General features: G+C 48.4%; 2 protein-coding genes across 27 annotated transcripts in view; one reads left to right on the top strand and one right to left on the bottom strand.

The window, feature by feature from the left end:
- Window positions 1-18: 18 nt before the first annotated feature.
- On the top strand, window positions 19-19,203 carry USP20 (ubiquitin specific peptidase 20). Of its 3 annotated transcripts, none has more exons than XM_039720313.1 (25): window positions 19-156; window positions 3,332-3,442; window positions 3,787-3,840; window positions 4,479-4,541; window positions 4,669-4,800; window positions 5,433-5,529; window positions 5,720-5,789; window positions 6,363-6,476; window positions 7,592-7,670; window positions 8,989-9,427; window positions 10,297-10,434; window positions 11,637-11,749; window positions 12,170-12,342; window positions 12,806-12,900; window positions 13,371-13,404; window positions 13,612-13,657; window positions 13,935-14,115; window positions 14,552-14,678; window positions 14,763-14,932; window positions 15,539-15,620; window positions 15,883-15,991; window positions 16,295-16,397; window positions 16,644-16,715; window positions 17,346-17,540; window positions 17,941-19,203. In XM_039720313.1, exons 2-24 carry the CDS (start codon window positions 3,362-3,364, stop codon window positions 17,504-17,506), a joined length of 2,733 nt encoding a protein of 910 aa, XP_039576247.1. In that variant the 5' UTR covers window positions 19-156; window positions 3,332-3,361; the 3' UTR covers window positions 17,507-17,540; window positions 17,941-19,203. The 3 variants fall into 3 exon arrangements, with proteins under 3 accessions (XP_039576247.1, XP_039576248.1, XP_039576246.1); XM_039720314.1 differs by having other exon boundaries at window positions 17,944-19,203; XM_039720312.1 differs by having other exon boundaries at window positions 17,346-19,203.
- A 2,466-nt stretch (window positions 19,204-21,669) lies between these two features.
- FNBP1 (formin binding protein 1) overlaps window positions 21,670-27,047 on the bottom strand; it is a 93,445-nt gene continuing 88,067 nt past the window's right edge. For 13 of the 24 annotated variants that reach the window (XM_039720298.1, XM_039720297.1, XM_039720294.1 and 10 more), the window contains one exon: window positions 24,787-26,961. In XM_039720298.1, coding sequence (XP_039576232.1) covers window positions 26,927-26,961 — 35 coding nt within the window. In that variant the 3' untranslated portion in view covers window positions 24,787-26,926. Of the gene's footprint in view, window positions 24,744-24,785; window positions 26,962-27,047 lie in introns of those variants that run through there. The other 11 variants (XM_039720289.1, XM_039720288.1, XM_039720286.1 and 8 more) reach the window with 5 other exon arrangements.

Genomic DNA, 27,047 nt, shown 5'->3' on the forward strand with positions numbered 1-27,047 from the left:
ACTCCGCCCCTGTGCCCGCACCTCGGCCGCCTCACCGCCGCGGGGCCGGCGAGCTCCGAGCCCGGCAGCGCTCCGAGCCCGCCCGGGCCCGGCCGGCAGCCCTCGCGCCACCCCCTCACCCCGGGCCACGCGCTGTCTTCTCTGGGAAGCCCTCGTGTAAGTCACGGGGCTCGTTCTGTTCTCGCTGCAATCCCCGCAGCGCAGCCGCCGCCGGTGGCCGGTGCCTGTCAGGGGCGCCGTGGGGAGCGCGGGTCGCACAGCCGGGTTTGCAGCCCAGCCCTCGGGCGGGACGCGGCTCCTCCAGGCCCGCTGCCCCAGGCGCCGAGCCGCTCTGCTGGGTCGCTCTGTCCGCCCCTCACAGCAGCGTTCCTGCGGGCCGAGCCCCGGCCCCGCGGGGTCAGCGCCGCCGCCGCCTCCGCTCGGTCCCGCCCCGCCCNGGGCCGGGCGGAGGGAGGGCGGGCGGGCCGGGGATGATGCAGCAGCAGCAGCAGCAGCAGCCGCGGGGGCTCCGGGCCAGTGCTGCCGGGCCCCGGCCCTGGGGCGGCCCTGCACCCCCCGGGCCCGCTGCCGACCCCGGAGCGGGACCTTGCGGCTTCAGGCTGTTTGTGTCCAGCCCCGCTGACCGGCAGCTGCAGCGTCTGGCGGGAGGGGAGTTGTGTTCTGTGGGTCTGCTGCGCTTGAGGAATGACATAGCCGGCAAGGAGGGGTTTCCCGCAGGTGGTTTGTGCGTGAAAGCTAAATCTCTAGGTGATCGTTGTGTTGTGACCTCCCAGAATGAGTGTTCAGTCCTGCTCTCCTTTGCACATAAACTTCCTGCTTTTCCCATACCTGATGCAGCTGTGAGCCAGCAGCACCTGCTTTCTGCTTCTGCCTTGTCACTAGGGCAGTTTGGTAAATATTTCTTTCTTCAGGATCTCAAGTATAAAATGCCTCAGAGCACAACTGCAGATACTTCTTTCTCTTGGTAGGTTATGCAAGACCAGACCTGGTAGTTGTTTTGTAGCTGAACAGTGCAAAGATTTCTTTCATTTGTGCAGTTTCTCTGAAGAATGTCAGCCTGCGAGGATCTGAAACTCTTGACAGCTGGCTCTAGCTTTGGTACAAAACCACACAGTTGTTTTCAGAAAAAAAAACCAAAAACCCAACCAACAAAACCCTAGAAATGTGTTCTGTGGAAGGCAGAGACGCTGGGTTTGGCAGCAGTTGCAGCGACTGAAAGTAGGTTGCAGCTACGGAGGAATTGTTCTGACATGTTCGTGTGCTGTCCTCCCTCAGTGGTGCTTGGGAGAGACAGGCTGAAGGACTTGTTCTAGGGTGACTTCTTTTCCCATCATGCACAGTACATTTTGACAAGCACAGTTCAGCTCTCTGGCAGTGCTTTTATCAAATTCCTGCTTTCCTGAGCAGAATTAGGGCTGTGTGTGCCAGCTGTAGCTCTTAGGGCAGAGTCGTGGGAAGGCAGAAGTTGAATATTTCCTTCTGAACAGAACAGTCACAAACCTTATTCTGGTGTGTGTGGTCAGGGCTGAGAGGCAAAAATGAGGTTTTCCCTGCACTGTTCAGAAAGGGAAGCACTGTGAGGGAAGATCAGCACCCCAGTGCTGGAGAGTTTGGTTTGGATTTTGAGGAGAGGGGTGGTCCCACGGAATGCTCTGAAACCATCCACATCCAGAAGACTCTACTTAACAAAGTGTGCTTCAAAACCAGTTCCCAGTTAGCTTAAGCTGGTGAAGATATGAGGCCTGCAATTCATTTTAAACCAGTATTTTGTTCATTAGATTTTCTGCAGACCATCTGGGAGAGAGATAAGAAATCAAGGATGGTGAAATAGCAAATGTAGCATTGATTTTTTTTTTTTTTTAAGTTGGACAGCTGATGCATTTGGGGAAAGGGGTCTGTTTTGGTGAAGGAACTCAGAGCCTGAAATGTCTCAGTTTTATATGTTAGTCAAAGCTACTGTGCTCTTGTCATTTGTATTTTAAATCAATATTGGTTACACAGTGCTATGTTCCTTCTCTGTGAAGCTGCATGAAATTGCTCTGTTGTTTGTTAAGCCTCTCTTCACAGGTTACTGAGATCCAGGTCAGCACCCCTGTGGTGTTTTCTACCATGCACATATGATTTCTTCTCCCTTTGCTCCTCCCATCAGTTTACTGAGTTCCAAATAACTGGGAAAACATTGTAAAATTAACTTTGAGGTTTATCTTCTGCCAAGACAAGGTGCTAGGCAAGCTTTTCCACTCCCAAGATAAGTGTTACTGATATAAACTACTCGTTTATAATTTTCTTTTCTCCCTCCTGTCAGTGATTCAGACCAGATAACACTGGGAATTGTTTCAAATGTCCTCAAAATGTGAAAAAAACCAGAGTGCAGCAGCCATGCAGCTGCTGGAGTCATTAACATCGAGTTCATCAGATTTTTCCACTTCTTTATTGCAATGATGTGGGCTCTTCACATCTGCTTCATTTCCAGCCAACTGTAATATTTTGGATCCTTGTCTGTGCTATTAATATCACTTATCTTCTTTTCTACTTTTTTAGCAGCCATGAGCAAGGTTATTTAAACTATGCTTAAGAAACACAAACTCTTTTCATTTTTTTAAAACTGCATGTTACTGAGACATATTTGAAGTGTTTTACATACCCATGGACCACCATAAAAGTGTTTATTGTGTTCATAAGCTATGAAATCATCTGTTTTTGTGGTGCTTGGATGGAGAGCTGGGTGGAACTGTTGTTTTGTCCTGACTTTCAGTTATGTGGCTCACACTGTTAAAAATCTGCCCATGAAATGGTAAATTCCTCAGAGACTGGAGCCTGCTTATCAGTGTTACAGTTCATTTAAGTCTATTTCCCTCTTGCCCAGCTTCATTTAGAACTAATCATATTTTTAGTGTTTGATGAAGTGGTGTAACAAGGAAATGCTGGATTCAGATCAGCACAGTTGGGTGCACGAAGCTCATAGACACCACAGGCTAAGTGCTGGTCATGGGCTGCAGCACCTTTCCCTTTTCATCAGAGTTTCATGCAAATGAGCTAATTAGATTTGTATCTGTGCAGCTGAAGCTGTGCCTGTGTGCTGAGCACCTCCCAGCATTTCTGAAGGCACATTCCATGATATGGATTATTAGCTTTATTTGTCTCTGTCTCCTCCCCATGGCTTTGCTCCTTCCCTACAATGCAGACACTCAGCAGTGGGGCCAGACTGTGCCAGGTTTGTTCCAATCTCTGAACCTTAAAGATATCTATGGAACTCTAATATGCAAAACATGCCCAGGTATCTTCTTACAATCTGACTTGTAGTGAAAGGAGCCATCCTTTTTTGTCCTAGGAAACCCTCCTCACATGAGTGTTGGTGAAAATGGGGGACACAAGGGACATCTGTCCCCACCTGGATTCCATAGGAGAGGTGACCAGGGATGATCTGCTGCTCAAATCCAAGGTACAGGGTTGTGGCTCTCAGTTCTTTCCCTTTTAGCTGTTGTGTATGGAATTGCATGTTTGCTTTTTGAGGAAAACGCTGCCTATCTCCAGAGAGAAACTCTCCTTCCCCCACTGATGTACCCCCATGTCCCATAAAATCACCCTTTGTGACCCCACAAATTTCTCTCAGTCATTTTATCCTGCTTGAGTGTGGTGCAGCTGTGTATTTGATTGGAAGTGTGGTGAAAGGGATGGAATACTATGAGCTGAAGGTTGGCTGTTCTTTAGAGAAGTTTCTTACTCTTTAAGGACTTGGTTACTTAAAAACCAAACAACAAGCCTTCTTTTTTTATCAATATGCAGGGAACTTGCCAGTCTTGTGGAGCTGTGGGACCAAACCTCTGGGCTTGTCTTCAGGTAAAATGGCTTGTTGGTGTGCATGATGCAGTGGAAAAAGAGTGGGCAGCAAAGAAGGGGCTCACAGTAGAACTGTACACTGTTTTTTTGATGGATTCCAAGGAGGAGACTCTCCAGGTGAAAGGGTAACACTGTCACAATGTGACAAGATGTAACAGTTCAGTCCCTGTAGGGGATTGTCCTTGCTATTCCCAGTAGGAACTGGAATTCCCCAGTGGTGGTTGTTGGCTGGGTGTTGCCTCTGCTGGCACCTGTGGAGGGGCTGCAGGGTGATGCCTTGGAAGTGAGGAGGGAGGGAATCCATGGGACATTGGGGCAGGCAGGGACTGTTTATTTTGACACTGGAATGCCCAGGCTTGGGGCTGCTCAGATGAGATCCCTGTTGGGGTAATGGCCTTGGAGCAGAGACTTTGCCTGGGTGCAAAGCTGGTTCCAGGTTTTCTTTCTTAAATCACTTCTAAATTTTCATCAGTTCTAAATTTCCATCTTGTTTTGGGCCCTGAATAAAAAAAAACAGGTTAGAAAACTAGGATGATAATTCTGAAGTTGCTGCTGCTGCTCTGACTGGAGTTACAGATTGCTTTCTGAAGAGTCTAACATTGTGTGCCCATTGTGCTTTGCCTCTCTCCCCTCTCTAGATTGGTTGTGCTTATGTTGGTTGTGGGGAGTCCTTTGCTGACCACAGCACACTTCATGCACAGGTGAGCTTTTCTCTGTTCCCCACATTTAAACAGAATTGCATTTTCCCTATCCCATGTCCTGGCAGTCCTGTGCTGCAGCCCAGGCCAGCTGCCAGAGGAGATGTGCTGTTTCCTGTTCCATTTGCAGGCCAAGAAGCACAACCTGACAGTGAACCTGACCACGTTCCGTGTGTGGTGCTATGCCTGTGAGAGGGAGGTGTTCCTGGAGCAGCGCCTGGCAGCTCAGCCACCCTCAGCCCCCACAAAGTTCCCTGAGCAGGTGGGGCTGTGTCACACAGGGCAGGGCTGGGAGCCTGGCAAGCTTTTGTTTGCCTGGTGGAAAATCAGCCATGTGATTCCTGCCATGGTGTGGTGTTTGCTGTGGTGGGGATACCTTCACTGACAGTGGCTGCCTGTAGCCAGGGGACCACTAGCCCTGACTTACAGGGTGTCCCAGCAAAGAGACAAATGACTTAGGGGTGGGAACTAGATAAGCTTTGTGGTCCCTTCCAGCCCAGGCCATTTATGATGCTATGATTCTATGACTTGAATATCCATTCTGACTTTATTTTTAACCTTTCCAATGGGGTATCTGCATGTGAGAAGAACCTGTCACATTTTCATTTCCAATGCATGGCCCATGGAAATTTCAGCTGTCAGACCAGAAACACAATGTACTTGTGACACTGCTGCTCATTCCTGATGTTTCTTATCATGTGTACTGGAAGCAGTAATGGCACTATTTCCACTCCCTGCCCTCTCAGTGAGAAGGGTAGACAGTGCAACCTGTTCTTCCTTCTCCTTCTACTTTTCTTGGAGGCTGGCTTGATTTATATGTAAGATAATATCTCTCACAGCTCATCTTTCAAAGCAGGCCTGTGACTGATGCTTATTTCTCTGTCTTTAATCTAGGATTCTCCTTTGCCTGCTCACCCTCTGAAAGCTGTTCCCATTGCAGTGGCTGATGAAGGCGAATCTGAATCTGAGGATGATGATTTGAAACCAAGAGGTAACTTTGCATTGAGCTGATGAAAGGGCTGGCAGGGCAACTCTGCAGTCTGTAGGATCTGCACTGAGAGGGTTCCTGGCAGCAGAACGTGGAGACTGCCTAGAAAGGGCTGCATTCCCTCTCCTTGGGGAGGAATATAGAAAGCAGCACATCTTGAAAGTGATTCATCCCTCTCTTGTTTGTGCTTTAGGCCTTACTGGAATGAAAAATCTTGGGAACTCCTGCTACATGAATGCAGCACTTCAGGCTCTCTCAAACTGGTAGGCATTAGGGCTTTCAGTGTTGTCTTAACTGACTTCACTAAATACCAAAAGTGTCACCTCTGATTTGAAACCTTCATGAGTCTTGCAAAGAGAGATTAGCCAGGATGGGTCAGAAAAAAATAGTGGTTTTTTAGGGCAACAGAAGTGTAGGAAATTGAGGGACCAGTCAGCTCGTGGCTATGTACAAGACTCATGTTTGAATGAATGCTTGAAGTAAAACTTCATCATTTCTGTTGCAACAGAAATTATTTATCCCAGAGAAAGCCATGCCACGTCTCTTTATTCTTCCCACTGATATCATTCTAATAACCTATGTGCTAAAATTCTCTAGCCATCCTGCTGAAACTCAGTTCCAGGATATTTTCTGTACTGAGGGCAGGTTCAGATCAGCCTTTTTCATTTGACCCAAGTGAGGAGTCACATCTGCATCTGGAATCACTTCTTCCCTTGGTTTAAAATCAGTGCCTTAAGCATGCTTTTGATAAGACCTGCATGAAGTTTTGATAAATAAGTAGAAGCAGAGGAGAAATTTCTGTGGGCTGAACTGTTCTCTTTTTCCTTCTCTTGTAGCCCACCCCTCACACAGTTTTTCCTGGAATGTGGAGGACTGGTCCGTACGGATAAGAAACCTGCCCTGTGCAAAAGTTACCAGAAGTTGGTGTCTGAGGTTTGGCACAAGAAACGGTGCGTGGTGACCCCTGACCTCCCCTGGCCAGGCTTCTGAGGTGTGTTAGTTCTGAGGTCTGGCATCAGCAGAGAGGAGATCTGATCCTCAGGGACAAGTGCATTGTCTGAGGCAGTGATTAACCCCTGTGTGGATGGGGATGTGGGGGTTCCCTGGGATCCAGGAGATCCCATGTCTTGCTGCTGGTGATGAAATGGGTACATTGATGTCAGTAAAAATAATTCATTCTTAATATTACAATTTTTAAAAGAGAGAGTTTTTTAAAAAATATAATTCCCCTCTTGGCAATGAAGAAAAATGATGGAGTAAGGGAATACTTGGGGCTATCTCCAAGTATTTTACATGGACTTCAGTGGCCAGCACTTAATTGCACTGCTCTTGATTAGCAGAGGAATTGATGATTTGCATGGAAAAAGTGATTCAGAGATTTTTATTGAATAGAGGGGAAAATGCAAGTGACATTTTGGGAATTGTTTGCTATTGATTCAAATTCTGGACTAGTTCAAAGAACAGTGCAAAATTATGTAGCTCTGTTTAAATCTGAAGATGTCTGCTCTCTGCAATAAATTAAACCCCATCAAAACAGGAATTTAAATGGCATTGCATGTTTGCCTCAAGTTCATTATTAACAAGGAATAAGTAAGATATGGAGCAAGGTGAACTGTGTCTTTGTGAAGGAGGAAGCTGCAGGGTTTGAAGCAATATCATGTCATTTTAGCGTTGATTGAATTTATCTCATGTGCTGGGTGGTCAGCCTGCCCAAATTTTGAGACAAACATGTTGCTGGAAAATCAAACAAAGTAACTAATTGCTAAACTCTGCTCTGGAAATAATCATTCCCCCACTCAAAATGTGACAGAGCTGTAAGTGCACTGTGTTTTGGGGAAGGGTCTCTCTGGAAAGACAGACTGAAGTGACTGCAAGGTGTTTCTGTCTCTTGCTGTCTTTGTCACCCAGCTCATGCAGAAATTTCTGCTCAGGCTTTGCAGGTGCATAATTATCTCTTGGCCTCCTTAACTATACACCACACCCTCTTATGGCCTGTTAGACAAACTGGCTCCAGGCCCAATAAGTAAACTGACTCTTTCTTTTTTCTTTTTCCATGTCTGAACAGCCCGAGTTATGTTGTTCCAAGCAGTCTGTCCCATGGAATCAAGCTTGTCAATCCCATGTTCCGAGGCTATGCACAGCAGGTGGGCCTGAAAAAACCCATGCCATTGTTCCAAAGACAGAGGGAATTTCATTTTTGCAGTGGTGGTGCTTGTGTTTAAAGGAGGAGCTTGAGCTCAGGGGTCATGGCCTTTCTCTGTGAATATCAGTGATCTGATGGAGCACTTGGATGGGATTTGGGAGACCTGGATTCTTTTCCAGGCTTGCCTCTGGCTTGTTGGTACCAAATCAGTTCATTTCTTCCTGTCAGCTTGCTCATCTCTGAAATGGTGGTGGTCAAATGTTTTATAAACAGCTTTGAGATCTATTGATATCTGCTGTATAGGAGTTTGGTATTATTTATTCATGTCAGAACTGAGGAACCTGGATAAGTCTGCACTAAAAATTCAAAGATATGAATGTTCTATATTCTTTTTCTGGGGAATTACAGCAAAACTAAGTCTTATTTAAAGGTAGTATCCTTTTTTTCTTTTGAAGTCTTTATCAGCGTAGCTCTTCTGTTTGTTCTTTATGACAAAATGTAAACAACAAACTATGATTAGAAAATTTACTAGAGAAGTGACAGTGCATCAAAACTAATAGTGACAAGAAATCAAAACAAAGAATAAAAATAATGATTAATGAAAGAACTTCTGTATTTGTCTTTGATGTGTAATACATTGGATTGGAAAACTCTGATCTGAAGAGATAAATTTGAAAGGTAGGCAGGGCAGGCTAAAAGCCAAACTTCATAAAACAACTGAAAGGTCGTAATTAACTTTCTGCAGTTGTCAAAATACCATCTTGCTTTCCAGCAGCTCCTTTGAAGCCAACGTATCAGCTCTTTTACCATGTATTATGAATGTAGGAGCTTGCAGCTAGACTGTATAGCTTTGAGTTTCTGGTTCCCCTCCCTGTTTATTAAAGATTTTAATCTGCCCTCTCTAAGAGGTGGCTTGCCGTGAGCAGAAGTCAGTGTTCCTAAGATGTGTTTGTGGGAAGGAGTCTGTTCCCCAGGGCCTGCTGTTTTCATCAGGTTTCTCCTTGCTTTTCCCCTGTTATCTGTGGCAAACCCTGATAAAACCACTCCCGGTTTGCCTTCTACAGCTGCTCTCTGTCTTTTCAGTCTTTCAGCTGAAGATATCCAGATAAAAAATTGTGCCTTTAATTATGTAGGAGTTAAAGCATTTGTGACAGACAGGCCCTTTGGTGCATGGCCCTGCTTCAGCTGGGTCTGTGTGCTGCAGAGCAGGCTCACCTTTGTGGGCACTCTTGGAATCAGCTGTCAGTGGAGCCACCTCCTCTTTTTCCTCTCTCATTTGTGTTTCTGGCTGGATGCTGACATGGGATCTTGGTTTTCAGGACACACAGGAGTTCCTGCGATGCCTGATGGATCAGCTCCATGAAGAACTGAAGGAGCCAGTGGTTGCAGAGACGAGGGACTTGGACACCAGCGACCAGGAGGACAAGCGGGAGGGCGACCGAAGCCCTTCCGAGGACGAGTTCCTCTCCTGTGACTCCAGCAGTGACAGGGGTGAAGGGGAGGGCCAGAGTCGGACCTCGGGGAGCATGGGCAGCAGCTCCCTGGCAGAGACAGAGCTGCTGATCCAGGATGAAGCAGGGAGAGGCATCTCAGAGAAAGAGAGGATGAAGGACAGGAAGTTCTGCGGCCATCGGCGCAGCAACTCGGAGCAGGTGGATGAGGATGCAGATGTTGATACTACGATGATGCCAGTCGATGGCAGAGCCTCACCTGAGATGCTGCCAGCTCCCTGTCCTGCCAGCCCGTGTAGGACACCAGGTATACCCCTCTTTCAGTTGGGAGGATGTGTTACCATCCTCCACAGGCACTGTGGGGTAGTGCAGTGGCAAACACAGTGTGATTGTTCCTTCTCTGTGTTTCAAAAGATTTGGCATCCAAGGTTTTCCTCAGTCCCTGCCTTTGTGCACAATTGCTTCTGTAAGGAAGTGTACTTGGTGAGCCAGAAAGGTGCTTAGGTAGGCTGTGAGCTGAGTAAAGGCACAGCAGTGAGAGCTGCCTCTGCCAAGCCTGCACTGTACTGATGCCTTTTAAGAAAAAAGGTTTGGTATGTGTACATCTCTTTATTTGATATGCTGGCCTGGGGAAGTACTAGCTGTGGAAAAGACATGGCAGAAGGTATTTGCTAACGTTGGACTGTGGACTTTGGGGAGAGAAAAGGGGAGAGGCACAGTTTGAGCATTTCTGTGTCTCAGGGAAAAGAAAAGAGCAGCAGTGTGGAGTCACCTCAAGCTGAACATACCCGATCTTTCAACGCTTCTTTATGTAAGAGTCTTACTCTGCCAGCTGGCACTGAAGGCAGCAATGCTGTCTGTGTGGTTTAGGGCTACAGGAGCAAGCTGCAAAATCTAATTAGTCATAAGTGTGAAAAAATGGCAGGTTGTTTTCTGGGTTTTTTAGTATGTAATTATTAGCTGTTAGGTACAGCTCTGTATGCACTGTCTCCTGTGACTGAGAGAGCTGTGCCTGCCAGCCTGTGCAAGCAGGACAGTTAATGGACACTGAACTGTGCCTTTGAGAAAGATTCTGTGCTGGAGCACAGAGCTAGGCTGACACAGATTGCAGTGGAGTTGCCTTTCATAGCTGGGGTTTTCACCAGTGCCCTTTTCCCTGCCCTTTTTCCCAAACAGAACCTGACAATGATGCCTATGTGCGCTGCTCCTCGCGCCCCTGCAGTCCAGTCCATCATGAAATGCACTCCAAGCTCTCCAGCAGTCCTCCCCGCTCCAGTCCTGCCAGGCTTGGACCTTCCTACATACTCAAGAAAGGTAGTGCAAAGAGGGATTGCTGGGAGGCACAGGGGGGGAGCATGTGGAGGAGGGGAGAGAAGGAATCCATCATGATTCTTGATTAACAGTTGTAAGAAGTGCTGGTTCCCCTGGACATCAGTGTGTTCTAAAATAGTATTTGGCAAAGACTACAGTAAACCTGCAGATAAAGTCAAGCTCTGGGCACAGTGATGTTCTAGTGTGTTCTTATACTGGAGCCTGAAATGATCCATGTCTGTATCTCTGTGCTGTGTTTGCCATTAATAAAATGGCTCTCAAGTCCCAGGCACAAGCTCTGTCCCTTTAGGGGAGTGTGGAAATACATAAACATTTGCCTGCCAGACTTGAATTTCATGGCATGTGGGCCAGAGAACTGTAAGATGCTGTTATTGATAGAGCTTCCTGCCTCTTGTACATCTTGGGCTCACAGGAGTGGAGTTAGGCTGCAGATGTCCCTGCAGTGCTGGGAGCACTGTCAGGCTGCAGGATGGAGCCTGGCTTGTGTTGTTATCAAACTGGTCCCTTCATCCCAGAGCAAATTGCAAATCAAAATCCCTCAGTGCTGCACAGTCTGCAAACAATGGCTTGTGCTTGTACCACTGTCCCTGCAGCTGCTGCATGAGGACATTCTTTCTTCAGCCCCTTGGCTGAGGTCAGCACAGCTGCAGATGTTGTGGCTGCATGAAAACCACTCTGTCTGCCTGCACGTGTGTGTGGGGATGGGGTTTGTTGTTAAACAAAACTTGCATTTGGCCAGTCCCTGCTGTGGAGAGTCCTCTGCAGTGCAAGACACTTGGGGAACACGTGGTAAATGTCAGAGGGGGAAAAAACCCACAAAGTACAGAGGCAGGTGAGGGGGAGAGGAAGTGAAATGCAAAGCTTGGAGCAAAGTGTCACAAGGCCTCAGAAAACCAGGGACTGTCTGTGGCAGGGCTGGTCTTCTAAATGTGTAAAAGGCTGGAAACAGGAGTTCCAGTACAGCAGTTTCTGTCTCCTGAGAGCCAGCTGGTGTTGGTTCAGTTGGCTTCCTCTCCCTGTGTGTACCACACACAGCAGCACAGTGCTCTCTGTCTCTTCACAACTTGCCTCACCATGTCCCTGGATGGGGTCTGAACATCAGGACAATGCTTGTCCCGTGTTCTTATGTGGTTGTGTGACTCTGTGGAGACCCGAGACTGAGAGGGCCATTCCCTGTTTTCCAGCCCAGATGCAGGCTTCTGGGAAAAAGAAGAAAGAGCTCCGTTACCGCAGCGTGATTTCCGACATCTTCGACGGCTCCATCCTCAGCCTGGTGCAGTGCCTCACCTGTGACAGAGTGAGTGTCCTGGGCCCTCCCAGCCACCAGCACGACCTTTGTGCTTGTAGATCTCTTCCTAGAGAATGCTGCTGCTCTTTCCAAGCCCTGTGGGATGCAGCTCATGTGGCCTTAGGTGATGGCAGGGGAGGTGTGAGACTCTGCCGTGCCAAGGAGATGTTTCTGTGTTTGTTGATCTGTGTTACTGGGTTGACCCAGCAGTGTCACATTCAGAAAACTGAGTCCAGTGCTACAAAACCCATGACAGAAGTCAGTGCTGACAGCAGGGAAGAATAATTAGCCACAGGGAGTTGCTCCTGCTGCCAGCTCAGGTTTCTTGCCTAGGCTAAATCCAAGCAGTGATAAAAGGTGATGAAGGTCAGGTGCCAGCTCCATTACACACATGGGAAACCCTGACCTGTTCCTCTTGGATATTTCCAGGTGTCTACAACAGTGGAGACGTTCCAGGACCTGTCACTCCCAATCCCTGGGAAAGAGGACTTGGCCAAGCTGCACTCTGCCATCTACCAAAATGTGCCAGCCAAGACAGGAGCGTGTGGGGACAACTATGCCTCCCAAGGCTGGATTGCTTTCATCATGGAGTATATCCGGAGGTGTGTTCCCTCTGCAGCACCTCTGTTCCCTGGGACTTGCCCTGCAGTGCTGGAAGGCAGCTGTCCCTAACCAGTGCTGTTAACATTGGGATGTCAGCTGGAACCTTTCCTTAGAGGACAGTGTGTGGTGCCTCACAGGGCTTTGAGCCTTTTCATGGGCACCAGTTGTTACTGCTCCTCTAGGTCTGTCACACACCTTGAGAGCTCTTGTGCAGCTGATCACCCCTCTCTGCTGCCTCAGACTTGCCCTCCAGAGCAAAATCATTCCTGGTGTAGTTTTCCAAATCATTTCCAGTTTGAGTAGGAGCATCAGCTGAGAGCAGCTGTGCTTTCCCTGCTCCTCTGGGATGTGGGATGAGCTTAGGACCTACAGCTAGAAGGAAATTTATCATCCACTTGGGGTTTTGTATGACAAAGCATTCAGCTATTTTATTTATATCTCTTAATCCCTTCTCCTCTGCAGATTTGTGGTGTCCTGTATCCCTAGCTGGTTTTGGGGTCCTGTGGTGACACTGGAGGATTGCCTTGCTGCTTTTTTTGCAGCAGATGAGTTGAAGGGTGAGTTTTTTCAGTGAGTTCTGACAGCATGGAGGAGCATTCCATATGCATTTTGAAGGCAGATTAAATCTCCTAGAAATCCTGCCTTGGTCAGGATTGCAGCATGATGCAGTGTCACTGGAGACTGGCAGTGCCAAGAGTTGGCAGCTCAGCATCTCTGAGCAGGAGGGAACTTTTCTACCTGTTCAGGGATGGGAAATCTGGGTGAGAGTGTCCTCAGAGAGGAGCAGACAGAGCTGTGGGTTGGCTGAGTGCTGTGGCTTCTCAGTTTCTTCACTTTCTCCTCCTTCCTGCTAATTGGCTGCATCCCTTTCTTGCCTACACTTATTGAGAGAAGTTGTTTTGATCTCTTCTCATCCCTGGCCTGCCCAAAAGGCTCTTAATCTGCTTTCTCTGCTCTGTGGAAAGGTAGCTGTGTCAGCCTTGTATGCTCTGAGCAGCTGCATAATGGCTCTCTTCTCTCTCTGCAGGGGACAACATGTACAGCTGTGAACGGTGTAAGAAGTAAGTGGGCACAATCTGTTTAGTGTTGCATGTCTGGAGTTTTGTTTCTGGAATTTTATTTCTCTGTACTGCTGTCAGATATTTTGCTGTGACCTCTGCTGGACAATTCTGCTGGAATTCAGGATTTGTCTTGGGTCCCCAAGTGAACAAGACTCAGCTATGCCTTTGCTGTAGAGTCCTCACAGCTCCTTTCTTTTCCTCCCTCAGGCTGCGGAATGGAGTAAAGTACTGCAAAGTCCTCCGGCTGCCAGAGGTGGGTAAAGCACCTTGTTTCCTAAGTCTCTTCTAGCAGCCACTGAGGAGGTCAGGAGGGCAGAGGTAGACTAAAACCAGCAGGTTTTTGGTGGCAAAAAAATCTAATCTGTATTTAGATCAGAAGAGACTTTCTCAGTGTAAGCTGATGAGCCAGCAGGATTCAGGAGAAACAGGCAAAGAACTGCTGCACAGATCAAACACACAGAAATGTGCTGTGCTCCCTGAGCTCTGATGGCAAAACTGCCCTTTGGTGTCCCCTGTCCTTGGTCTTTTAGATCCTCTGCATCCACTTGAAGCGGTTCAGGCACGAGGTGATGTATTCCTTCAAGATCAACAGCCACGTCTCCTTCCCCTTGGAGGGGCTGGACCTGCGGCCCTTCCTGGCCAAGGAGTGTGTGTCCCAGATCACCACCTACGACCTCCTGTCAGTCATCTGTCACCACGGCACTGCTGGCAGTAAGTCCCTCTCTGGAGGAGAGCAGGATGGGAGGATGTGAGTGAGGCAGGAGTGTGGTCAGGAGCAGCCAACACCTCTGCTGGGCTGAAGGATGAGACCCCTCCATTCTCAGCCTGAGCCTCTGCCCTTTGGGAAGTGAACTGAGCAGCTTCTGACAGATCCCCTGCAGCTCTTTCAGCCTCCCCACAGGCTTGGCTCAAACCCTTTCCCACTGTTCAGTCTTGCTGAGAGGCTCTTCCAAGGAAGGCAAATCAGGGTGACAGTGCCAGGCTCTGCTGCTCCAGCAAAGCTTGCCTGAACAGGAATTATCCCTTTTTTTTCATCTCTCTCTCTGTTCCGTGCCAGCAGCTAATCCTGTTTGTGCTGCTGCCATTATCCCAGGCCTGCCTTCTGCCTGCACTGCAGATCCCAGCAGTGCTGTGCTTTCTGTTGCAGGTGGCCACTACATTGCCTACTGCCAGAACGTGATCAATGGCCAGTGGTACGAGTTCGATGACCAGTACGTCACCGAGGTCCACGAGACCGTGGTGCAGAATGCAGAGGCCTACGTGCTGTTCTACAGGTGAGCTCTGCCCTCAGCCCCTGCCTGCCTGCACAACACCTGCAAATGCATTTCCCAAATGGAGTTCTCCTTCTCCTGCTCCAGGAAAAGCAGTGAGGAGGCTGTGAGAGAGCGTCAGAAGGTCGTGTCCCTGGCCAGCATGAAGGAGCACAGTTTGCTGCAGTTCTACATCTCTCGAGAGTGGCTCAATAAATTCAACACCTTTGCTGAGCCTGGGCCCATCACCAACCACACCTTTCTGTGCTCCCATGGAGGTAAGGCTGCTGGCATGGGAGCAGCACCTCTGCTGCTTCCTGGGGCATTAACAAATGCAGGAAAAAGCTCCAGCTGCCATCCTGTACAGGAAAGCTGCAGTCGGATCCTCTTTGGCAGAAACTCCAGCCTGCTCAGGGAGGCACGAGACAATTACCCATTGTGCTGCTGGTTGGAAGCCTAAGGGGATGTTTAGTGCTGGGAAACAACAGTTTTTAGTTCTCTGTGTTTAAAAACAAACCTGTAGAAAGCAGATAGGGCAGGGTTTATCTGTGTTACCCTGTCAGCAGGGCTGTCCCTCAGGGTTTGTTTGGAGAAGGGAGCTGATTGCACATCTGACTGCTGCTGTTTCATCAGCCATGCTAAGGAGCACTCAGTGTTTGTAAATCTCTCTTCTAAATTGGAAATGAAGCACTTGATTAGAAATTAGGGCTGTGGATTGAGATACCTCCACAGTTAATGAACTTCTGACTGTCTTCCATTAGCAAAGGATGCAGATTCTGGAATCAGAGTTCTCAGAAAGGAAAATCTGCCTTCTTATCTGTGTCTGTTGTACACAGCAGTAATGAGATCCCTGATTAACTCTTCCACTTGCCTTTCCTCCACAGGGATCCCTCCTAATAAATACCATTACATTGATGACCTCGTCGTGATTCTGCCCCAAAACGTGTGGGAATATCTCTACAACAGGTGAGTATGGCCATTCCATTCTTTCTCCCAGTATTTGTAGAGTGTCCTGATCTAAGCCAGGATGAGCTGTGTCAGTGCCTGTCCCAAAAGGACAGCAAGAGATGGGCCAGAAGAGCAAAACTGTGGCTGAGTGAAGGCAGCTCTGTGCCCTCAGCTGCAGATGCAGTGTCTGGAGCAGTATAAAAATCCCTGTAGGATGCAGGGCTGGGAAGAGTTTCCACCCTGCTGCAGCTCTCCATTGCCCTCCCTCTCCTGTGGCCAGGTTTGGGGGTGGCCCTGCTGTGAACCATCTGTACGTGTGCTCCATTTGCCAAGTGGAGATCGAGGCCCTGGCCAAGCGCAGGAGGATCGAAATCGACACCTTCATCAAGGTTGGCATGGGAGGCACCTGGGAGCAGGGCACAGGGCAGGGCTGCAAAACTGCCTGCTTTCCACAATGTGATCTACAGCACAGCCAGGACAGGGGCCTGGGGGTTCCCCAGTGCAGGGGGCAGCTGGAGCATGAGAAAGTGTGAGACCATTCTGTCTCTGGTGGGCAGGAGCAGGGTGTGAGGAAGGAATTCCATGGGGGTCTTCTGGACAATGGCAAGGCTGCCTTACAGTTAATGGAAGGGGCCCTCCATGATCTCAGGAGTGGCTGAGTCCTTTCTGTTTCTCTGTTGCTGCTCTCCCAGCTGAACAAGGCTTTCCAGGCAGAGGAGTCTCCAAGTGTCATCTACTGTATCAGCATGCAGTGGTTCCGGGAGTGGGAGGCCTTTGTCAAGGGCAAGGATAATGGTAAGGATCAGGCTCTGGGCTCTCTCAGGGGGACAGGGGGAATGGAAACGAGTTCATTTGCTGGGTCTTGGCTGAACACTGCCCTGGCTGGGGTGGCAAAGCTGGGCAGGGCTCAGGCACCAGCCACTGGGGCTCCCTGCAGGTCCCCAGGGCAGGACAAAAATGACCAAGAGAAGTTAGGAAAGCATCTGAATCTGGAGGCAGTGGGGAAATCAGATGGTTTTTGACATGTTTGTTCTCCTACAGAGCCCCCTGGACCAATTGACAACACCAAGATTGCCCTCACGAAACCAGGCGGCCACGTGCAAGTCAAGCAGGGTAAGGCTGGTACTGCCTGTGGTGCTCCTGAAAGGCAAAGGAGACTGTTCCACTGGGTCTGGCTGTGCAGAATGAAGGCACAGAGCAAGGTGGTGTTGCAGAGGATGACAGTTCTCTACCCAGCCCCTGCCCTGAGTGAGCCAGTTCTCCAGTGGCAGCCCCTGTGTGACCAGATTGCTGCTGTGACTGGTTCTGCAGACCCCCAGCTCCTGCCTTGTGCTCCCCAGGCCCCTTCCACCATTCCCCTTTGTGCTGGAGCTTTGATCTTGTGTTGCTTTTGATGTGGTCTTCTCTCAGCATCTGTTGTGGTCCAGTTTCCAAAGTTAAAACAGCCTCAGGTTGTGCCTGGCACGGTTTAGATTGGATATTAGGAAAGATTTCTATATGGAAAGGGCTGTCAGGGTTTGGAAGAGGCCACCCCTGGAGGGATTTAAAAGATGTGGACATGGATTAATGGAGAACACACTGGTGCTTCCAGCAGGAGGTGGCACTGCAGGGTCTCTGTGGAGGGACCACCGGTGTCTCCTCCCCCTGGGCTGGGCCTTTGGGGGAGGTGTTTGAGGGGAAATCCTGGTTGTGGTGCCCTGGCCTTTCCCTCGTGCTGCATCCGGTGCCTGATTTCCCTTCCAGGTGCTGACTACGGGCAGATCTCCGAGGAGACCTGGGTTTATCTGAGCACCCTGTACGGAGGGGGGCCCGAGATTGCCATCAGACAGAACGTGGCCCAGCTGCAGGAGCTGGAGAACCTCCACGGGGAGCAGAAGATTGAAGCAGAGACACGAGCAGTGTGATCTGAGCAGATGGGGCAGGGCAGGGATGGCACAGGTACCTCTGTGGGGGACGGGAGGCTGGGAGTCCTGAGGGCTCCAAACCCTCTCTTGTCTGGGACTCAAGGTGTGTGCAGCTCCCCCAGCACTCCCGGGGCAGGCAGGCTTCCTCCTCCTCCTCCTCCTCCTTTCACGTGGCTCTGAGCACGGGGTGCTGCTGGCAGAGACTGGCACAAAGCTCTGCACCTCACCTCTGGCTGAAGCCGTGGTCAGGGGCTGCAGCCACAGGCACGGGGCTGTCCTGACCTGAGCCCTCTCCCTTTCCTCTGCTTACACCAAACCAGCACTCCCAGCCTGTCCCAGTGCACTGAGCTCTGCTCCTTTGCAGGTTTTGCTTTTGGCACTTCTCTTTTTAATTCAAACATGTAAAGATAATGAGATATTATTTATGTTTCCAGCAGGAAGTGTTGGAACCAGAGAAAGCTGGTTTTGAGTCTGAGTAAAGCCACGAGGTCTCCTGTGGTTTTGTCCTGGTGGTACTGTCACAACTTCCTAGTTTTGCTCTTTATGGAATTCTTGCAAATTCAGTTGCAGTCAACTAAGAAATTTGGAAAGAAGCTATTCCCTTCTCCTTTCACTCCCAAACACACACCTCCATATTCCTGCAGAATTTTATTTTCTCCCTGTGTCTGATCTCCTACGTTCAGCACATTTTTGGACAGCAAAGCTGGAAGGCTCCTCCTTCCCCAAGCCTTCCTCAGGCTGACCCTGCCATGAGCCTGTGTCTGCCTCCCCTCAGCTGGTGAGGAGCCCAGGGGGTGAAGCTGAGGAGGGGCCCCTCTGTTCACACAGAGACCCTCAGAGGGGGCACCCAGGGCTGGGGAGGGCCTGGCTGGTGAAGCAGCTTTCTAGGAAGGAGCTCTTTGTGCAAACAAGCCCCCACCTGTGTGCTGAGGTCATTCCAGATGTCCTTTGTGTGTACAGTGGCTCATTGACTCCATTTGCTCCCAGATCTGCTGCCCCCATGCAGCAGAGACAGGAATGAGGGCAAAAAAGTAAAAACTCCACTTTTCTCAGCAGGGCTATTCTTAACATGCTTTTTGTTCATCCTGCAGCAAGGCACAGTTTAATCTTTGCAAGCCTTTGAGTGCAGTGCCTGCCAGGGCCTGAGAGCCAAACTCTGTTCGTGGTGATGCCACAGCACCAAGCCTGGCTGAGTGGTGCCAGACCCTGCAGGGAGCTGGGACCTCCTGAGCTCCTCCCAAAACACGGGAAGAAGGGGAGGAGAGGAAGGCTGCTCCTTGACTTAGAGATAGAAGGGGGTAAGACAGGAGAATCTGAGAAGAAAAACGTGGCCTTCATGTTATTTTCTTTATTTCTTTTTCTTTTTTTTTAATCAAATATTTGTTGCATAAAGCAACTTCTTTAAAAATTGTCTTTAATTGATTCAGCATGTTAATTTTACAATTCCATTCATGGGATGCTTGTTTAGACCCAGCCAGAGCCTAGAGGAGGTCAGAGAATGAGCCACTGTTGAGATTCTCATTGTTCCAAGCTGTCTTTATTCCCCAGTGCAGCCCTGGGCTCTGCTGCAGAGCTGCAGGGCTGCATGTCTGTGTTGTCTGTGTTCCAGAGGGTGCTGTACAGACTGTAATGACACTCCTGTGCTTCAGTGTTAGACCTTGTGCTGAAAGTGGTACAATAAATACATGTGCATTCAACAAGGCCTGCCTTTTCTGCTGAGAGGGGCTGACAGCTCCAGGGAGCAGGGTGGGGAAGGAAGAAAAAAAAAATTAAAATAAAATCCAAACTTCCTGCTGCCCAGAGGCTGTGTGGGGACAGATCCTTCTGGGCAGCAGCAAGAGGAGTCTGGGGCCACCAAACCACCCTGTGCTCATCCAGGGGGCACTTGCCCCTTCAGGCCTCCTCCCTTCAGCTTTCATTAACCCCACTGCACCTGAGAGCATCAGAAATCCTGGGGGGCCTGGCTGTGCTACTCACTGACAATATTATTATCCTGGAAGTAACTTGCCAGGGAAGGAGCTGAAGTTTCATTGAGCTGTTCCAGGATTCTACAAGAGTTTCCTGTCACTGTTTTGTGGCCAAATATCCCTGCTGGTCCATTCCCCTCCCCTGGTAACAGCCTGTTCCCCAGGGAACACCAGGCTCTGGCACTGGGAATTAACAGTTTCTAAAGCAGCCCCCGGGGCTGGAGCAGCAGGAATTCCCTGCCCAAGTGAGTGATGCAGCCTCAGCTGGAGCCTGAAACGTTTGAAGAAGCAGAGCTGGAGCTGGGTAATGAGAACATGCAGTTTGTTCTTGAGCAGCCTGGAGTCAGCTGTCCAAACTTGGATCTTCCAAACAAATCTCTCACCTGAGCAACTGAACAGCTCCAAACCTTCCCAGAGACACCAAGAGCTGCCCTCAGGGCCTGCTCAGGGTCCACAACAGCTCCAGGGCTGCTCTGGCAAAGCCCTGACTGCTCTGGGTACCTCTGCCTGGTCAAGCACTCGAGGGTCAGTTCTGCATCCTGATTTCACCTGAGCTCAGGTGCAGCCTTGCTTTCCTGCAGCTGCACTGGAGGCAGCCGTGGCATTTCTGAGCACACCTCAGCTCTGGGAGCCAGTCAAACACGGGGAGCAGAAAGAGCTGTTCATGCAGTGGGAGTGATGGAGCAAAGCTCAGTGTTGGAGTATCTGCTCCCTGCCCTCAGCTCAGTTCCTGTTCCTGGGAGCAGAGCCATTGCTCTGTTGAACTGTGACACAAACACTCCATACAAAAACCTTATTTCATTTTCTTCTCCCTTTTTGCTCAGCTCTACACCCCCAGCTCTCCCTCACCCCTTTGGCTGTGCTGTTTCTATTTAAAGTCAGCAGTGCTGATTCTGTGAAAGATAAATCCAAGTGAGAGCCAGAGGAACACCCCCTCCTATTCATTGGTGCCCAAAACCAAAGACCAGCAGCCTGTCACAAACAGCCCTGATCTGTCCTGAACTGACAGGGGTGGTAATTAGTGCTGGCAAAGAACAACTGAAATCCTGCTGAAGAAATGTAGCAGCTTGACTGTATTGAACAAAAATAATCTCTAGATTATTTGTCAGATGAAAGGACCACCAGGTGTCACCTACTGAGTGGAAAAACTGCAAATCTTGGCTCTTGGATGGGCTCTTTGCAGTGACCTGGCCCAAGGGGTGATGGAGAAGCTGGCCAAGATTTCTCTCAGCCAGAGACACACACATTGTTCACACCCCTGCACACCAGAATGGAATTGCACATCTCAGGCAGAGTTGCAGAAATGTGCCTGGTGTTTGGATTCCCTGGAGAAGGGAGGCGTTGCTGTGTGGGACACACGTGCACATCCACACATCCCTGCCCAAACCATTCCTACCAGGCTTACAACAGCCTGACTTTTAATATAAAACCAATCAGCATCAAAAACATCTGCCAAGATGAACCAGAGCCTTCACCACAGGCATTCCATGGTGCAGCTCTCTTTAGATGAAATCTTTCCCCCAGGTTTCCAGTTCTCATGGGCTCCTACTGAAAAAGCACAAACCACCTGCCCTTCCCAACACCAGCTCCAGCCACAACAGGCCCATTTTTCTTTCTCCTCACATCACTAAGTTAAAAGAAACCCAACAAACAAACAACCCAACACTTCATTCTCTCTTCAGTGCCAGCTGGAAAGGTCAAAGTTTGATAAAATCAAATCTGAAAGTGGGACCCAGCTCTGTGGGACAGAGGTACAGACAGAGCCAAATTATTACTCCTGAAAATTCCAGCAGGAAATAATATAAAAACCAAAACCAAAGCCAACAGGTGCCACAAGTGAAAAAGTGTCCTCATTTGTCTGAGGAGAGAACTGGGATCAGCCCCACTGTGGAATGTGTTGATCCACTTGTTCCCTGTACATTTTACAGCTGGAAGCAAAACCCAAATCCACCCCACAGTCAGGAAGAATAATGAGGAGTCAGAGAGCAGCTCTGGGGAGTTTTAGTCTGAATTTCTCTGTGGCTGAAGCAGCAGCCACAGGCAAATTCAAATTCCCACTCTCCACTGGACACACCTGTGGGAAGCTGCACCTCAACAGCCCCAGCAAAGAGACACCAACTTTTCTGTTGGGGAAAAAAAGCAACAAATCCGTTTTTCTTCCTGTCTGGCTGATCAAAAGGGTCCAGTGAAACTGTATTTCTGGAATTAAATGTTTATTTAAATATGCAGATGACTTGGTTTCATTGCTACAAGGTCAATATTCGCTTTCAAATGGAAGCACTTTATTTGATTGAATTCTGTCTCCAGAAATGAACGGGCAACACCAGAACCTTTTACATTGGCAATGAAATCACAACACTGAGATGCCACCGAGATCAGTGCTCAAACACACATACACACACATATACAAATAAAAAAGTGCTCGACGTCATCATGTTAAAATAGAATTTGGCTTCTTTTAGGTCTTCTGACATTTCAGGCAGGAAAACAAAAAACCAAAGAACAATATGCATCAAACTAAATGAAATTCTGAAAAATACTCAGCATTAAACACAACTTTGAGTATCAGTAAATATGTTTCTTCTCTATTTACAGGTGTTAAGAAAGGGCATTAGAGACTTTTGCTGGGGATCATGAAATTTCATAGGATGTACAGTCCACGCTGCTGGGCAAGATTAGTAAATCCAAGCAGAGTTTTTATAAACCAGTCACACATTTAGTTCTTCAGCGTTTGCCAAAGGTGAATTCTACAAAATTATTCATTACCCTGAATAACAGCAGCAGAATAAACATGTGCAGACTATGAGATATGACTGTGACTATTTCTTAAATAAGTTTTAAGATCCAGGCTTTTGGGAACTACTTGCCAAGTTTATAAAAACTCCATACATGGTCTTTTATTAAAACTTCAGGAATCAATCAGTCAGCTAAAGCTAATGCTCCTTCTACAGCACAATTTCGAAACACAGACATTGCAATTGTTCCAATGTTCCACAGAGGCTGACAATAATATACTGTCCACCCAGATTAAATATAGAAAAGCAAACTTTGATCTAATTTTTACATAGATGGCACAACAATAGGTGAAAATGAATTCTTAGCTGCTGATTCAACAGTGCATTGGACACGAGAATAAAAATACTGCAGCTAAAAATATTTTAATGATATTTTTGCACACCTGTTATTGTTCAACCCTTTATCCCCTGGCAGGTGGAGACCACAAAGCCTTTGCACAAAGGCACAGGTGCCAACCAGGGGATCCCTTTGCTCTTGATCTGAACAGCTCAGTGACCACAGCAGCAGCACTGACGAGGCAGTGATTTATGGTTCTGACCCTCCAGTGCTGCAGCAGAACAGCCCCAGCACTGGTGCTGCCTGTGCTCAGCACATTTGGGTTGGGTTTAAATCACAAACCTTCTGCTGGTTCATGCTGGCAGCTCTAAAGCACCATCACACAACAGCTACAGACATCTGTAGCACCAAGGGACTTTGTAAAAACAAAAGTTGGCATTTAAATGGAGAGAAAGGGACAGAACTATGAACACCACACATAACCCAGCTCCCAGCTCCCAAACCACTTCATCCAGGTTGGGGACAGCCCAGGCCATTCCCAACAGGGAGAGTCTGAGATTGTGGGATGTGTTTTGATGCGCTGACCCTGCAGGACAGCCCAGCAGGCAGCAGAACAACACTCACCTGCCTGCACACAAACCCTGAGAGGTTTCCTTTTGGGGTCACTGCCCATAGTGGCTTCACGTAACATTTGTCAACTTGTGGGGATTGTACAGAATATGCTGGAGTTGGACAAGAGCCAGGAGATTCCTCCAAACAAGGTGTGGATCCATGAATTTATTTGGCCCTCAGGAGCTATTTAGTGGCTACTGATTCTTGCAAGGCTCAAATATGTCCATGACAGCAAAACCCAAGCAATGGTAACAATTCAGGGTAGGATGTAGAAGTTTGTAGAAGTTTAGAGAGGAAATTAACCCTTTGTTAGGCAGTTGAAGTCCAGATTGTGTGATTTTTGGAGATATTGTAGCTCTCTTACCACTGCATGACATGATAAAGTGCAGAATCACTTATCCTACTTCTGCTTCAAACCAAACCATGTGAGATCAGGGTGGTCACAATTCCTGTCTGGCTGCTGGGTCCAGCTCCAGTCCATGGCAAGATGGGAGAAGGAAACAGTGCAGTTTCTTTTTTTTTTTTCTTTCCTCTTTTATTTATCTAAAAAACCTCTGTTATTCCAACATGAAGTGATGAGAACGCACAGGAGGTCATGCAAAAAGAGAAGGCAGGTCTGAAATGCTGAAAAACAAACCAACCAAAAGAAAACTGCAGAGAGATTAAACCATGAGCCACAAAATAACGTGACCCTGAGGAAGGTGGGCGCAGGCAAGGCAACAGGGCGAGCATGCAGGCTGAAACCAGAGCCAAACGGGGCCTGTGACAGCAGCAAGGGCTGCCAACCAAAATGTCACTGCTGTGTGTGTCTGTGTGTGTGTGAGGAGCAGCAGGGACACAAGGAGCAGACAGAACAAGCAGGAAAACAAGTACATACGTGAGCTTGAAGGGTTTCAGGAAACAGCAGGGTCAGAGGGGTTTAATACCTGGAATGAGCATCAGCCTGGATTTGGAAAAACAGAAATAAAGGCTGACAAGTATTAGTGACCTTTGGGGGAAGGCAGAATGTTGAATGATGCATGTGGATCAGATTTACTAGTGACAGACTAGAGCCCAGTCCAGCTGCTGTAACACTGCCCCAGGGGAGGTTTTCCACCTCTTCCCACGCCCTGGTGGGAGCACCTGCAGCTTCAGCACTGAAGGCACCGTGTGAAATGCTCATGGACCAGTGTGCACATCCAGATGGACTGAGGGACAAGGGACAGAAGACAGACCAGAACATGCTTGGGACTCTCTGGCTATCCAAGGGCAGCCAGCAGATCTCTGACAGAGGCTGGGAGGGACTGGGCTGGGAGAAGTGTGTGTTGTGTTTGACAGAGGGCTGTGCCAGGCTGGCAGAAGAGTGGGAGAGGCTGATAAGGAAATCCGAGCCACAAGTAGCATGCCATGGAAAAGAGCAAGCATCTGAATGGTGCTGGGATGGAATTTAGGTCTGAATTTTTCAAGTGGGAACTCCAGACAAGAGTGGGAGTCTGGCTTTCCATGGTGTGTTTTAATTGCCTGCAGGGTAAACAGACCATTTTGTTTCTCCTTCTGTGACAAGCTCGCCCCGAGGTTCTTGCACCAGCACAAACACCTTTAGGAATCTAAAACATAAGAAAGACAAAAAGAAAGAGACTGGATTAGAAAGAGGCTGGGGGAAATGGGGTCCCTTAAGAGCAGCTCTGCCTGCAGGAGGTTAAAGGAATAAAGCAATGAAGCATCTACTGGGTTACAGGGCTTAGGAAGGCTCCTGACAGACAGAAACCCTTCAGCCTCAGCCCTTCCCTCCAGCCTGGGATGAGCACTGGGATTCTGCTGTGCTCTGGGAGCAAAGCACAGGAGCAGGACCCTGCCAGCACCTGCTGCTTGCCACTGAGAAAACAACCAGCTTTTTCATGTTCTGTCAGCAAAGCAGCACTGCATCTGTTCAAGTGACAGCTCCAGAGACCATCAATGACGCTGAACAACAACAGGAAATTCAATCAAAGGATTTGCAGAGGGATCCAGAGCTTTCCTTTCCACCACAGGCTGCAGAGGCCTTCCCTTCTCAAGGCAAAGGAGCAAAATGCAGGCCAGTGAGCCAGCCCCAGCCTCCACCCCCTCCTCTGGCCATCCCTGTTCCCACACCCTGGGGGCTGAGGACAAGTCCTGCCTTTGGCCAAGTGAAGCTGCAATCCAGGATGTGATTTGGCCCAGACTGCTGTATCCAAGGGAATGCTGCATGAGTCCAAACTTCCCTTGCATTTGAGAAACCAAGGGAGCCTTCTCACCCCCTCTGCACCCACTTCCATCAAATCCTTCCAAATGACAGCACAAAGAAGTTTTCAAAGAGCCACAGTAAAATATTTTTCTTGAGAAGAATTGCATTTGTGCTTAGAGTGAGAAGCAGCCCTGGGCCATTTGCTGTCCCTTAGGAAAGTTAAATGCCACTATTTTTTGCCACTAATTATTGCCATCTACTAGTTACTGTCATTAAAAAAACTCAAAAACCAAAACCTCACAGGAATGAGAAAATATAATGTTTATTAGAAGAAGACACCATGGTACATCAAGCTATAAAGAGATTCCTGACAGATGATGATTCTTTAAAAAATAAGAACAGAAACAAGACAACCACACTGGCCAGACTGAACAAACCTTAACACACAACAGCAGCTCCTATGCAAGTCCAGGTGCAGGCAGCTGAGTAACCAAAAACACTTATCAACATCAGAGGGACTGAGCAGTTACCAAAACAGCTGGGTTAAGCAGAAGAACAGCCTATAAAACCATTTATATTTATACACATATAAAAGGATAAAAACAATTCAAATTCAAGTAACTTTAGTCTTTAAGTTATGTTATATACAATTTTTTTTATACTGGGAGAACTAAGGGCACGTATTTAACAAAAGGATTTTAAAAAGCCACAGTCCAGTTTATCATTACCAATTCCTAAATAATTTGGCAAGCATTAAATAATCAGATATATCCTAGATAAAAAGTGCATCAGCATGGTTAACTTTTACCTATAGATTTATATAAGTCAGGCTCTGCATGATGGTTACAGCAAACAGCAGAGCTGCAGCACTGGCAATGCCAGAGCTGCCCATAAGGAATTACTGATATCATCAGAAGTGAAGGGGAACAGGAGCCAAAATGCTCATCAGCCCACAGCTCCAAAATAGTTTTTATCAAGAAGTTCAACCTCCCAAAGCAGCCTCCATTCCTGCATGTCACCCAGACAACCACCCAGGCTTTCTGCTGGAAGGGAACGTGGCCTCTCTTGGGTGCAGTGCAGGGTTTGCACAGAGCTGGTTGCTCCATGCAGGATTTTTGTGTCACACGATTTCACAACATCCCTCAGTGACAGACAGTTTTGTTGCCAAGCAGATGATGAGGTACCAGAGGCAGTGACACAGGGTGGTCAGGCTCGAGCTGAAAGGCCCAACCAGCTCCTGTGTTTGAGAGTTCTCAGCACCAGACAGGTACAGAAAAGCCCTGCAAGATGCTACACCCAGGTGTGCACAGAACAGCTTCCTGCAGGAATCCCAGGGGAGCAGAGCCTGCAGCTCTCCTCTCTACTCAGGAGGACAGCAGTGCTGTTTGCACTAAATGGACACAGGCAGGGCAGCACCTTCGTCAGCAGTGACATTTCAGAGCCAACCTGGTACCTAACAAAGTCTCTCAGTGATGGAGATGTGACATGTGCATTCATCTCTTCTAAAGAAAACCTTCTCAAACAGAGCTCTTAAAACAACCGTAGCAGCAAACCAGGAGAATAAAGGGTGGACAGGCCTATGCAAACCTACTCAGAGATTTTCTGAAGTGGTTTGTGTACATCTGGAAAAAAAAAAAAAGGCAAAACAAGGTAGGCATTACTGTTCTTTTTGTGACAGGGCTTGCCCTGACCAGAGGCACCCCTGTAA

The sequence above is a fragment of the Passer montanus genome, unplaced genomic scaffold (assembly GCF_014805655.1).
Source record: "Passer montanus isolate IOZ18808 unplaced genomic scaffold, ASM1480565v1 scaffold43, whole genome shotgun sequence".
NCBI classification, from domain to species: domain Eukaryota; kingdom Metazoa; phylum Chordata; class Aves; order Passeriformes; family Passeridae; genus Passer; species Passer montanus.